The sequence below is a fragment of the Sceloporus occidentalis genome, unplaced genomic scaffold, assembly GCF_023333645.1.
Source record: "Sceloporus occidentalis isolate IW3139 unplaced genomic scaffold, rSceOcc1.0.p SCAF_5, whole genome shotgun sequence".
NCBI lineage: Eukaryota > Metazoa > Chordata > Lepidosauria > Squamata > Phrynosomatidae > Sceloporus > Sceloporus occidentalis.
In genome coordinates, this window is record NW_028316985.1 from 101,082,527 (window position 1) to 101,097,695 (window position 15,169).

At 39.7% G+C, this 15,169-nt stretch overlaps 1 protein-coding gene across 1 annotated transcript in view; it reads right to left on the reverse strand.

The window, feature by feature from the left end:
- The window catches only part of FBLN1 (fibulin 1), a 90,319-nt gene that overhangs the window by 26,557 nt on the left and 48,593 nt on the right, over positions 1-15,169 (reverse strand). Inside the window, exons 12-14 of the mRNA XM_089527216.1 lie at positions 14,581-14,700; positions 13,983-14,114; positions 13,204-13,327 (exon numbers count right to left, since the gene is read on the reverse strand). Of these exons, the coding sequence (XP_089383342.1) occupies positions 13,204-13,327; positions 13,983-14,114; positions 14,581-14,700 (376 nt within the window). The remainder of the gene's footprint in view (positions 1-13,203; positions 13,328-13,982; positions 14,115-14,580; positions 14,701-15,169) is intronic.

Genomic DNA, 15,169 nt, shown 5'->3' on the forward strand with positions numbered 1-15,169 from the left:
GTGTGGCAGAAAAGCTGGCTTTTTGCTGGCTCAAAAAGGTGTGGCTCTTTGCTGCTCCTTTTCAGTTAGCAAAAAGGCAGATTGGGTCAGCGGCGTGTGGTTGCCGCAGCCCCGATCTGGCTTCGGAAGGGGCGGTCTGTTTTGCCCCATAGTCAATGTTCTAACATGCTACTCTCTTATTTTTGGCATGCCTGAATCAGTGCTTTGGATGGATCAGTGAGAAAATGTATTCAATGCTATGTGGAAACTGAAAATATCAAACACACAGAATTCAGTGAACACTGATCAGAACAAAGAAAGAGGGTATACAAGGCATTAAAAACCCCAGATTATACAAAGAGATGTTTGAATTCTACAATTTTAAATCTGAAAATAAATATGAATTAAGAGCAGCACTGGTACTAAAAGAAAGTAAACCTAGAAAATAAAGTGCAGGCATACACATACACTAGCCATAATTCAGTGCCCTTAAATTCAAATACAATAACTCTGTAGTGTATTGTAGTCATAGTGGATTCTTTTTTTAAATATAGGGATGTGCTTAACCCATTTTGTCTCATTCTTGTTCCCTGTTTGGCTCTCCTCTATTTTGAGTTCCAATGTTAGACTGTATGAACATCTGTAATTTCAGATTTATTCCCATACTTTCTTGTTGTATTAAACCAATGTATTAAACCTTAATCACACATCTAAACTCACAGCATTGTGTGGCCATTTTAGACTAAATGAGGCCCCATACAAACAGGCCAAAATAAAGCTGCTTCAGGTCACTTTGGAGGTATACTGTTTAAATGATGCATGCGTCCTAGGAGTCCAGAAGCTATGTCAAAGGACTGGAGCATGGCTTTCGGACTCTTAGGACAAATGCATCATTTAAACAGTATACCTCCAAAGTAACCAGAAGCAGCTTTATTTTGGCCTGTCTGTATGGGCCTTGAAGTTTCCAATCTATTTTAAAAGGCATTCTCATATATCCTTTTGCAGTAATCTAACAGGAAGGTTACCTGCTGGTTAATTAACATAGAATAAAAAAATAGCTATCTCAGATGATGATGTTTAAGATTGAAATAGAAAGTGGCTGGAGAGGTTTTCTCTAGACTATATTGTGGAATGGGAAAGTGTAACCCTCAGATTGTTGCTGGATTGCAATCACCATCTGCCCTAAATAGCATAGACAGTTGTGAGGGATCGTGGGATATATCATTTGGAGTTTCATGTTCCCCAGTCCTGCTCTACAGTCAAAAGCATTAATAATAATCCCTTATTATGTACCTCCATCATGAAACAACAAATATTTCAACCATGAAGAGCACAGTGACAACAACAAATGTTTTCTCTGCAACAGTATCAGCAGTGGCACAAAACCGATGACCTGCTAGGCAATTTGATCTGTTTTTTGTCTTCCCTTTCCACAAACTAGTTACATCAGCTACTGGGTATTTAAATGCTGCTGCTGCTGCTCACACCTTCTACAACAGAACCTGACTTGGAGACACTGTGAACCTTTGTGCTGCACTGAAAAATACAGGGTGTTAAGGCACAAGTGCTTGTCTTGTCAGTGATTGCACAGGCATGGAGAATTAAGCAAGAAAACCTCTTCTAATAGGGTAAAGAATATTAATATGCTGCAAAGAGGAAGGCAGGCAAGGATATGGGGCAACCCAGTAGGAGAAACCATCAACTTGTGAGCTGTGCTTGTGATTCTTTTCTGCAGCTGGCAAACTTACCTTAAGACTACAACTCCCAGAATCCCCAAGCCAGAGCAAGTAGTATCCATTCTGGTTCAAAGATTTCAGTTCTTATCAAATGGTTGAGATTGAGCTTTGACCACAACATCCCCCACTATGTCATTAATGCAACATTCCACATTCCACAACTTTGGATAAAATAGCTGAAGTATTCAAATAAAATTGGGGAAACTGTGACCCTGTTGAACTCTAAATCCCATGAACCTCAGCTAGACTGCACTGTATTTGTACAGAATTATTGGAAAAGTAGTTAGTCAACATCTGTAGGGCAGCAATTTTAACCACTCAAAATCTAGCAGTAAAATACATTTCACAGAATCATAGAGTTGGAAAAGACCACAAGGGCCATCCAATCCAACCCTATCCTGCCATGCAGGAACTCTCAATCAGAGCATACCCAACAGATGGCCATCCAGCCTCTGTTTAAAGACCTCCAAAGAAAGAGACTCCACCACACTCTGAGGGAGTGTGTTTCACTGTCAAACAGCCCTTACTGTCAAGAAGTTCCTCCTAATGTTGAGCTGGAATTGCTCTTCCTGCAGTTTGAATCCATTGCTCCATGTCCTATTCTCTGGAGCAGCAGAGAACAAGCTTGCTCCATCCTCAATATGACACCCTTTCAAATACTTATAAAAGGCTATCACATCACCTCTTAATTTAATTTAGTCATAGCTGCTATGAGTGTTATGAACAGGGTGCACTGATGCATTTGCTGACTTTTTAACTTTTCTAGTCTTGTGTTGCAGCTCAGATTTTTACAATCTATCTTCAGCTCAGCAAATCTTGATTGGTAACAAAACTGGATTTGCTGACTGATGTTCCCACACTCAAGCTAAAAGCACTCAAACATACATGTACAAACATGCACAGAGCAACAGTCTGTGTCCAGCATTTCCCCCTCTGCTCCTGCATTTGTCGGCAAACTAGGGACAGGGAAGAACGCTATGCCTATATCTAGAACTTCATGTAAATAATGAATTCAGTAGGGTGGTGGTCAAATGGTCCTTCATCTGTGGCTTGGCTTGAAAAGAAGAAAACAACTGAATTGCTTACTGAAAGGTAATCCTTCCAGGCAGAGAATATTTTGGAAGGCAGATGGGAAGAGATGTGGTTTACACCTACCTCCTCACCAATAATCATTTCATGCCTATCCCTGACTTAAATGCTTCACTGCTCCCCAGGGGAAAATGCTCCTTTTTACTGCCATGTAGACTTCATCTAACTGAGGTGGGTGGTGGGTGGGATTAGAGGCCCTTTCACACTATAGAATTATAGCACTATGGTTCCACTTGAACTGCCACAGCTCCATTCTATGGAATTCTGAGATAGGCACTTTGCAGAGGGACATGTAGACTCCCCAGCCAGAGATCTCTAGTGTCTCACAACAAAGTACAAATCCCAGGATGCAGTCATGGCAGTTAAAGTGGAATGTACTATTACAACTGTGTAACATGAATAGGTCCCAATTTTTTTTTAACATGTTCAATAATAAATAAAATGTGAGTGCATCATGCAGGAAGTGATTTATCAATAAAACTTTATTTTTATAATGATTAAAAAGGAAGCCACCGCCCAGGGAGACAGTAGCAAGGGATGCCAGCATGCAGGGATCAAAGCTGTGCAGAGACAAAGACAAACAGCTTGGCTAAAAAGGTGCTGATAGTTCCATGGCGGAAGACTTGCATCTCAATGGTCAGGAGGAGGTCTCTAGGCTCTGTGATTTGCTTCTGCATGGTCACTATACCACTGTGGCTGCTCACTTTTTTTGCAGTGAAAATACCCTCCTCATTCCCGCTGATGATGGAGAGCTGAATTTTATCCCCAGGAACAGCATTGGTAGGGCCCATACGGAAAATATCAATAGGCACTTGAATGTTGGTAGGAAAAGAGAGGTGATAAGAAGTTATTCTCAAGGGCAGCTTCTGGCATTCCTTATTTTCGTGACAAGGCAAGCGCTCGCAACGACTGCAAGAAAAGTGAGAAGACAAGGGAGGGAGATTAGCAACCATTCTATCAGCAAGAGAGGAAAGGATAGGCAAGCAAAGGGGGAGAAGCCAAGCCTATTTGCACTCACCAAGTATTAAAGGCAGTTGCCCCACATAACATAGGGCACAGCTCAGTGGCAGTTTAGGTTTGGCATGTAGCAGGGTATGCCAGCTTGCAGAGCCACAGGGCTGAGTACAGCCAATAATTAAGGCCTAACAGAATCCCTATGGCTCCAGTCCCAGTTAATTCTAAAAATCTTCTAGACCAGGGAGGGCAACATGCAGTCCAATGGTTGTATGAATCCTCCTTTCAGCCTTATTTTAAAGGGGAAAACATTCTTAAGAGTTTTTTGTGGGGTTTTCTGGCTATGTGGCCATGTTCTATAAGAGTTTATTCCTGATGTTTCGGCAGCATCTGTGGCTGGCATCTTTAGAGAATGCCAGCCACAGATGCTGGTGAAACGTCAGGAATAAACTCTTATAGAACATGGCCACATAGCCCGAAAAACCCACAAAAAACTATGGATGCTAGCCATGAAAGCCTTTGGCTTCACATTCTTAAGAGTATTTTGGAGCAGTTTTTGTTGCAGCAGGGTGCATTTGAGGTGAGAGGGAATAGCCACAGTGAGCCTATGAGGCAACGTACACCTCTGCTGTAGGGAAACACAGAACGCTTTCATTCCAAGCATTTGGCACAATCAGTTCTGAAGTTTGGCAGCTATTGTTTCCTGAACTCATTTACCCTTCCTTGTAGCATTTTTCTTTCATTCCACAAGTGAATCCACTCAGTTCTATAGGCTTCAAATAGGAAGAAGCAATCAGAATTCATTCTCTGTCTCTGTCCCCACACTCCCACCGCTTAGCTCTAGTTTTAAACACACAGTTGAGACACTCCAGAGCTGCTTTGCCCTGCCTCTCACTGTCCAAATCCTCCATCCTCACCACATCCCAAAACTGTAACAGGAAAAGCAAAGAGAAAACAGCTTGCAAATGAGTTGTTTAGTTATACTTGGATGAATGGGTATGAAGCAATAGCTGGAACAACAGGGGACAGCCAATCCCTGCACAGATAACTCTGTGGTAGGAGGGTAGGGTCTCTGAATTTAGAAAGAGAGTTCAGTTGATAGTTGGGTGAGACAGTTGGACAAGTCAGTGGGGAGTGAATGTGTACTGGTTGCCTGAATTGATTGAAAGCAAGATCTGACATAGCTTGGGTTGAACATTATTGTATGGTTGGAACTAAGCACTGTGGTGCTTGTTCAAGCATTTACTATTCTACAGGATATAATAAATCACATTAACTCTCTTGTTATTTGGTTAACTCTGACTCAAGTCTGACTTCTTTCACCCTGAATCAAAGGGTAGTGATGCTTACCATAACGAACACAAAGCTGACACACAAACCTGTCCACACTGGTAACATACAAACATGTCCACAGTGAGATCACCCAAAGGCCTCAGGACCCAAATCCATGGATAGATTTTAAAGTGGACCATAAGTGGCAAGATGAGAGAAGATGGCATCCAAGACTATGAACTGTGGGGCCAGGCTGGGAAAGCCCAACATCACAACCAACTACTTCCTCAGACTCCCAACAGTCCAATATCCCTGGATCCAAGTCATGTTTAAGCTGTTTCTTATGTTCTACACATCTGTAGCTTGAATGCAATGCTTACACCGGCTACAATATAATTCAGATGCAAATCAAGTCTTCTTCTGCTTACATTAACACTGACATATTTCAGGGTAAAAGACCTTTTTATCATCACTTGGGAAGAAGTCTGTAGTCTCACCACCTGGGACAAGTCACCCTACAGTCTGCAGTTACACTACATGTCTGAATATTTCATGACCATAAGAGTGCAGAAGAAGCCTAGATAGTAAGAGTGGATTTCTGAGAGATATCTGCTTCTATTAAAAAAACAAACCAACCAGTATTTCTTCGCTTTACAACTGTAATGATCAACATGAATGGTGTAGAGGGGATGGCTGCTAAAATCTTTGTAGCCAGAAGGACAAGTGAGTGGTTGGGATCCAGGCTTCAGTTTCTTGTCCCTTATTTGACTATGAAACCTAAAATAATATAAAATTTCCTTCATGTATATAATTTGTACCAATCAAAAAGGTTTGCTTCTCTTGGCACAAATATTATTTGTTTATTTAAAGCTTCAGGACACAGCCTTGTACACAACTCTAGCTCTAACCACTGGACTTTTCTGAAGGAAAACAAAACTCACATACATTCACTCAGATTCCTTCAGTTACCATTTAAACTATCACATACTACAGAAAGGTAAGGTAAAGTGACTGAAGTAGGGGAAGACTACAAGGAAGGCACATTTCCTGTAGTAATGTCCACAGCCATCCTTAGCAACTAGATCCAACAGACCAGTTGCTTGTGAACTGGGATTAAAACAAATCGAGTCTTTCCAGAAATGCATCTTCTTGAACCAAGCATAAAGGCCGAGATTGGTAGGCCAACTCAGTTCAAATAAATTATTGTTACAATAACCACATATAAACAATAGGCACTTGTGGGCCCTTGATATTTGCTGGGGTTTGGTTCCAGGACACACACACACACAGCCCATGGATAACAAAATCCATGGATGCTCAAGTCCCGTTAAATACATAAAATACTGCCCCTTATATGAAATGGCAAAATCAAGGTTTACTTTTTGGAAATTTTAAAAAACACTTATTTTCAAGCCATGGATGGCTCAATCCATGGATAAGGAGGGCGATTATATTAACTTCCTGACCATTTCTGTTTGCTTACCTACCTCATTGACCATGATCTTCCCTCCATAAAGACTATCTTTGAAAAGCCTTATGCTGTACTTCCTTTACTAGGAGAACTGGCAGATGATGATACTTCTGGGATGTCAATCTGCTATGGACTTCAAATCAAGATACAAAATGTGCTCTTCCTGCATATATGTTATTCAGAATAATCTGGGGAGGAGAATCATTTTGCTGATTCTGAAATATATTGTTGGAAGCAGATATGCCTGTGGCTAAGAAGTTAAGAATTGTTTAGAAATCATCAATCTCTTTATCTTATCATTTAGTATCCCAACATATTCCCCACACACTTCATTGACGGTTTACTTAAACATGTCCTAATGATTCCTGTAGCCACAAAGTGTAGCTTGCAAATACAAGTGGCTTTGGAGACCTAGGTTCACTCACAGGTCATACCCCACAATAGTATCAGTAATTAGCAATGAAAGCCCAATGCACCCTTGGTATTCAGTTGCTACTGATACAGGCAGAGGTAAGAAAGCAGTGGGGGCCTTTAGTTTAATACTGGAGAGCCAGCAAACTGAAACCGCTATGGTGAGTCCAAACCCACAACCTTCTCCTACTGACCAGTCTGGTACATTTACTTATCTATAGGTGTCACTATGGAATAAACCCAAGAAGCTGGAAGAGAAACCTGGAGGTGGGGACAACTGCTGAGCTAGTAGAAGAGGATAAGATTTCCTATAGCACTATAGTCTAAAGACCTCTTTGTGTAACCCTTCAGTACTCTGTAATTATATAAGCCACATTAACCGGAAATATAAGTATGATTATAAAAAACTACTATTGGGTTTAATTTCTGATTATTTTAGCTTTACCATTGGGGATTTTAAAAAAAAAACTTTCCTCATCCATGATTACATGTGGCTTAATTCCGAGCCACATAACTTAAAGGGCTTTTTAAAAAAACAACATGTTAAATATTAGGTTATGTATACACATACACAATACTAATTCCAGAAAAAAAGGAAAGAATTAAGATTTTACACTGGCATACACACTTATAAAAGAAACTGCAAGTTTTACTTTACAAAAACAGTCTTTTGGAACTGCCCAGCTTACTATAAAAATTCTCAGCAATAAGCTGTGAAGCAGCATCACTTGGTTTATGGTTTAGTTGTACAAAACCTATTATTCCAGACCTTAGCCTCAAAGGAATGTCATTTTGTATGGAAAATTCTGCTTTTAGTCTTGAACCATTTTCTTTCATAAACAGCTGAATTTTATGTGTCGAACAGAGCCCCCAAGTGTCTGGAACTTTTTCCTGCTTTATAGGTATATATACTTCATAATAATTTCTGATCTCATTTTAGCAAATAGTCAGAGCATCTGATCCTATCACAGTGTTGATACTTCTCATGTGTGAACCAAATTAAATGCCTTTATGGGAGATCTCTGGAAGCCATATATATTAAAGCTATTTTGAGTGTTCTGGAGAAGAGAAACTTTTCCATATCTGTTTGGAAGATCTTTAAGGCAACTTGCCTCATTTACTTCCACAATCAATCACAGACCTTTTGGGTGGCTGTCCTACTCTGGAATTTCCTCCTTGGGAAGCATATCTTGTCTCCTCTCTAGTGGCCTTCCACAAAAACACACTCCCTTTTTAGGAAGGCATTTAGTTGTAAAATGCTGAACTCTTTCTACTCTTGAATATTTTTATTGCTGTTTTAATATTTTTCAAGTTTTCATTGGCATATTGTAACCGACTTAACATTAACTTGCAGTTTTATATCTGTTATCTTTTTCAGCTCTTGCACTCACTCTCTACTAACACAATATCTACTAAAGTCTAATGGTAAGACAAAAGACCAATATTCAGCCATCTGAGAATATTTAGGACAATGTGTAAGAGGAAGTAAATGTATTTGTTCAGCTACACTATATTTAACCACCCTACAAATACACATAGGAATGACTCTCCTCTTTGTCACATAGCATGTGGCATTTTAGAGTTAATATCTTTGCTCTGCCAACTGGTTGCTCCCCGGGAAACTATTTGTTTTGTTTAACTGACTGGCACCTTTCACGATTTATTTGCAGCTATGCAATTAAATAACTGAGGGTAAATGTAGCTAATTCAGAATAAGAACAAGGCCAAGAACAAAACATGTTTTTTGTCATGTACCTAATTTGGAAAGGAAGCAAGCAAGTAATCTTTTGGGGGAACTAAATAGAATATTTCAGGATTCTTACAGTCTTCCTTTCACACACAAAAAAACTGTCAGATTAAAATAAAGAACATGAAGATTTACAGAACAATAAGTTTTTGTCCGATTTGTGAAGTTGAAGGCTTTCACAGCCAGAATCTATAGTTTTTTGTAGGGTTTTGGGCATGTGGCCGTGTTCTGGAGGAGTTTATTCCTGATGTTTTGCCAGCTGTGGCTGGCATCTTCAGAGAATGCTGATATGGAGTGAGTGGGGTATGTATGTATATGTATGTGTGTGTGTGTATATATATATATATATATATGTGTGTGTGTGTGTGTGTGTGTGTGTGTGTGTGTGTGTATTGTGTGACTCTTGGTGGAGAAGAAGTGATTTACATGTTAATCTCTGTGTTGAAAGGCAAGGCTTCAAGGTGTCTATTTAATTAATGATCCATTGTCAGCAGGGAAATCCCCCTGACCCTGGATGGTTTTCATTTGCATGGGCTCGGTGTTGATTTTGGTGTTTTTCAGCACTGTTAGCTAAACTTTGTATACTTTAAGAGTATCTTCTTTCATGTTGAAGTTGTCTAGGTGTTTATGGGTTTCAATGTCTTCCCTGTGCATTCTGATCTGATAGTTGTTGGCATCTGGGTCCAGAATTTCAGTGTTTTCAAATAGCATTTTATGCCCCAGATGGTTTATAACGTGTTCTGCTACTGCTGATTTTTTCTGGCTGACCCAGTCTGCAGTGTCTCTCATGTTCCTTGATTCATCTTTGGATGCTGCTTTTGGTGGTCCCTATGTAGATTGCAGTTGCACGGTATCTGGTAAACTCCTGTGGCTGTGAGAGGGTCTCTCCTGTCCTTCACTGAGTACAGCATTTGCTAGATTTTTTTGGTCGGTTTGTAGACCATCTGGAGGTACTGTTTCTTCACCAGTTTCTCTATCCTATCTGTGACTTCTTTGATGTATGGTAAAATACATTCCCTTTGGGTGGTTGTTTGTATTCACTCTTACGGATTTTTCTGGGTATGGCAGTCCTTTTGATGTCTGAGCTGGAGCCTGTAGAGCCCAGTCCAGGTGCTTCAGTTCTGTAAAATTGTTTCCCAGGTAAAATAAATATGATCTTCAACCCCCTAATCTCACCCTAATGTAAATACAGATTGCAATGGTATCTCCATTACTACTGCCTTTGAGAACATTGACTCCATACACTGGAGTGAATATGCACCTCCAACTCCAGTCACTAGTTCATCTTAGGAAAAGTGATGATGATTACAACTGTGAAGGTCCATTCCAGGAAACATCAATAAATGGGTTAATCCCCATTGCCAGCCAGGCCAGGCAGGAGTCACATGACTGAACAATTCTCTTTTTAGACTCTTGGTCCCTGTGCCAGTTCTTCCCATAGCACAGAGAAGGAAGCTTTCACACACATATCCTTAGCATGGTGTGATCCTCTCTCTGGCTTGGTACCATATGTTCAGTTCGTCCAGTGTGCTTTCTTCTCTTTTGTTTGAATAGACAGGAGGATCAGTCCATAAGAAACACTGTGTCTTCCCTACATCCAAGCTGGCCAGGCAATATTCCAAAGCTCTTGATAACCACACATTCAATTCCTCTCTCCCACATGATGTTGTAGCTGTTGTGTGGTTGAACCGTAAGGGACTTTAGAAAAAGTGAGTCTTTTTAATTACATAAAAAATCTGTTAAAGCCTTCCCTTAGCACTGCTGTCCCATTTTATTTGATCTGCAGTGTGAAAAGTTCAATTGCGCTTTCCTGATGATTTTGATGGGAGATCCAGCCCCTTTCTAGAGTCCTCTACTGTCCCTGCAGTGCTCTCTCTCTCTCTTTCTCTTTCTCTCTCTCTCTCTCTCACACACACACACACACACACCACCTTCTTTTCTCCCACCCCTCTTCCTCTCTCGACTCCTTCCCAAAGCAGCCACATGCCTTTCCTTGGGGACTGAGAAGAGGGGAGGTAGAGAGGGCAGAAATGGGGAAGGCAGGAAATTGCAGTGTAATGAGTTTTGGACGTTAACAGCACTTTAATTCCAGATTGGGACTGAAGATGTGGGATGAGAATGCCATCCTACTTTTTGCATGCCATGGAAATACAGCAGGGGAGCACCTGGTGTGATAAGGCTCAAGAGAAGTTAAAATGCATTTTTTCTTTCTGTTGATCAGCAGGTCATGAGCTTAGAGACTGAAAAGCTAAAATACCATATACATCGAGCTCATGTATAAGTCAAGGGCAGGTTTTGGGGCCCAAATGATGGATTGTGATATGGCCCATGGATAGGTTGAGGGTAAAACTTAGGGGTATGAAACAAAGGATGTAAAGGATGAAGCAAAGGAAAAGAATGCCAAAGAATTTCCATCTGGCATAACTGTGCTAACCCTAAAGGCTGGATGGATGAGAGAGTAGAGGGGGTTGGTGCTTTTTTTGCATGCTCTGAGGATGGACTAAGCACTCGTTTTTCTGCCACTCTACAAACAGAAGAGGATGATTCCTTTTTTTAATAAGAGTTAAAGTACTGTACAGTACTTACACTGACCCATGGTCATTTTTCCTTTCGAGGAGGAAGAACTTGTGAAAGGCAATGTGAATTCAACTATAATAGAGGACAGTGGTTTAGAGGCAACAGCTAGTTTAAGAGGCAAGAATTTCAGCAAGTGAGGAGAGGAGCAGATTGTTGGGTAATTACAGGTAGTTACTCAATGTCATAATGTTTTTATAGGGAAGCCATTTAGCATGTATTTTTCCTTACTTATACTGATAGCAAAAGAGAAACAGAAAATTGTAGGATTATCTTCTACAACTTGGAACAACTGAGTGAGTTTCATGTAGTAGCAAGTTTAAAGGGTTTTATTCTCTCTTGTTTATGGTGCCAAAAACTAATGGTACTTATTGTCCAGTATTGGATTTGGAATTCCAAAACGGTTTGGTAAAAGATGAAAGATTTAAAATTGAAACCTTGCAGTCTGTTAGGGCTCTCTGTTTGGCACTTGTGCATTTTGTGTCTTTTGTCAAGGACAAACATGTACAAATGTGTACAGATCATGTAATTGTGAAAGCATACATTTACAATCAAGGTAGAGTGCAGTCACTTCCTCTAATCAGAGAATCAAACAAGATTCTGAAATGAATGGAACAGACTGTAAAATCAATAATAGCAGTGTATTGAAAAGGCTCCCTTGTTGTTCATATATTTGCATCATTCAAAAGGTGATAACCAAGATTCAAATAAAAAATGTTACAGTGGTACTGAAATCACCATATTGGCCATGTCATCCTTTGTCTTAACTAATGGTGAGGAATGCTGGAAATTACAGTTCAACATCATCTCAACTTATAGGCTTGAAAAGTAAATATTAAAGCCTGAATACAGACTCCATGAAGAAAACCTGTGAACTACTAATGGGTTGAGTAGGAAAGCTCCAAAGAAAGAAAGAAAGAAAGAAAGAAAGCATTTATATTAAAGTGTGATCTCAAAGCAAACTTTCCATGTTAGAGAGGACCAAGTGGGGAGCAGACACCTGTCTTGAATCCAACAACTGAATCCAAATCTGTTTGAAGATATGCTAAAATCTCTCTAAGCAGTGGCCAATAAAGCTATTGTGACATCAGCATAGAAACAGGGTTTCATATAAGTATTGAGTGGCAGAACAAAGCATTCAAAGACATAGCCACGTTAGTCTGGAAAATCAGTATGCAAGGGACCCTGTAGCACCTTTGGGACCAACTGAAAGAAAGAAGCCGATACCATGAGCTTTCATATTGTTGAGCCTACTTCCTCAGATGTATGTTTGAAGTGTTTGGAACAAGGCATAGTATATTAGAAACCTTAGCAGAATAGTCAGCAGTCAAATAGAATGCAAAAAGCCCAACTGCTGCTAGCCAGGTTTGGGTAGAAATAGGTCCCTGAGACAGAAGGTGAAGCAGAGTAGAGAATTATTTTTCAACCTTGGCATCTTTTCAAAACAGAGCTACTTCTCTGTGAACAGAGAACATTTTGTGTCCTCCCTGCAGTGATAAACACAGTAAAGAAGACAAGCCCACCTCTACTTTTATGCATTTTGAACAAATGCAGCTACAGAACTGTGCCAGCAAGATTACAAAAACAAAGGAATTGAAGACAACATTCATTCTTTCCTTGCTTTAAACTCTTTCAGCAGCTTTAAACTTTTTCAGTTCAGTAAAGTCACAAAAGTATGTTTACAAGCAAAAAACTATAATCAGGCAATGATCTTATACTGGATATAACAGTAAAAATGTCTTTAGCCTGATATAAAAGATGGACAACATATCATATCCATTGCCACTCATTCCATCCTATGACCTATATTTCCCATATTTGGCCTCAATTAACTATTGAATCAACAATGTATTCATTTACTCCACAGCAATATGTGCATAACAGGAAGAGACTTATTGTGTGGCTTGGTCTACCAGGTTTGGTTCTTGTATGACTACCATGTTACTTTCTAGGATAAAAAAGGTACTTACGTTTCTCCAGATTTCCTATAATTTTCTGGGCATTCCAAAGACAGACAGCGGAAACCACCCTGAATATTGAAGCAGGTCTCATTGTATGAACAGGTATGTATTTCTGCCACACACTCATCAATATCTGTTTAAAAATGGAGGCATGAGAAAAAAAAAACATGCTTACTGTATGTAGACAGAGTTGGCAATGGCCTGGTTTACAATGAGGCAACAAACCTACATCAGGCTGTACTATGTCAGACTGCAGTGTGGAGTTCACATAACTACATTATATAGTTTTAAAAACCCTTCACATATAAAGGCAACATATCAGGAATAACAACAGGGGTAGAGTGTGAGACTGAAAGGTAATAGTACTACTACAACAGATTTGATGCCTAAGGTGGAAAAGCAAAAGAGCTTCTAAAACAATAATGATAAATCAAATAACTTATAACTTTGCTAGTCATTAATGGCAAACTACAAACAGTCATTTCACTCCATCATATGGTACCACTGGCCCTCAAAATGGTGTGAGATGGATCTGGTGTGGGGAAAAAGATGGAATTTACTAATCAAGAGGGAACTGGGAAGGGATATCTGTCTCATGATGAAGTTGCTTGACAAAAATATTATTTCCAGATTTCCCCTACACAATGCACATTGCCACAAAACATTACAACAGTTCAAGGAATGCCATCATCTCTAGACCATCAACACATGATGAATGAATGAACACATAATGAATAAGAATGGACCCATTCTTATGAATGCCAAAATGTGTTATATTTTCAACATACCTTGACAGTTTCGTGCGTTGGGGGCCAACTTATAACCAGAAGAGGGGCAAGTACACTGAAAGCTCCCTGGAATATTAATGCACCGATAGGCACAGATATGTCCTCCAGTGGGTAAAGCACATTCATCAATATCTGAAAGGTATAGCCAATGATCAGCAAACACAATAGAGCCACTTGATATTGCTGCCCTAAATACTGTATGTGTGTCCTGTATGCATCACAGTGTTCATATTACTTTGAGGTGACCTTTTCTATTAGTGCTTTGGTTTATGTTATGTCATCTGCTATTTGTTGCAGTATACTTCATGTGACACATCTGGCTGTGTGTGGATCAGGCCTAAGGGTCAATGCTAGAATTATGCTATGATAGGGAAGGCCATAACTCAGTTGAGGAGTACTTGCTTTTCAGGTAGAAATTCCCATAATCTTTAGTAAAAAGATTCAAGGAAGCAGAAGATGGGGAAAACTCTGCCTGAGCCTTTGAAGAGCCACCACTACTGCCAGTCACAGTAAACAACACTGGGATAGCTGGACCAATGGTCTTAAGTCAGTATATTATAACTTGGTATGAACAGTACATATAATGATTGCTGCTCACCTTCACATGTGATCCCATCTATATCACTAAGCTGGTAGCCCCGACGACAGTAGCACTGGTAGGAACCATACACATTAGCACACTCCTGGCTACAGGGATTGCTTTCACATTCATTTAGGTCTGAAAGAAACAAAAATATATCAATGCAAAACACAACTTGTAAGCTGCTCTGATAGCCTGGCTGAAGAGCGGGGTATAAGTAAATAATAATAATAATAATAATAATAATAATAATAATTATTATTATTATTATTATTTGTTAGCAATTTTATTCATTTTGGCCATTTACAATACTGATAGAGAGCTAAATTTATCCCATTTCATTTCATTCCTTCCCCTAAGGATATAACTCAAAGTGGCATATATTTTTCTCTTCCCTCTACCCTCTGCAACTATTTTAATCTCACAACACTATGAAGTAGCTTAGGGCTAAGATCATGAGACTGCTTAGGTGAATATTATGAGATAGGTTAGCCCTCATTTGACACACAAATGTATACTGCACACTGGTTCTTTAAAATTATAATCCTATGCACATTTATCTGGACATAAATCCTGCTAAACTTAATGAGTTTACTTCACAGTCAAC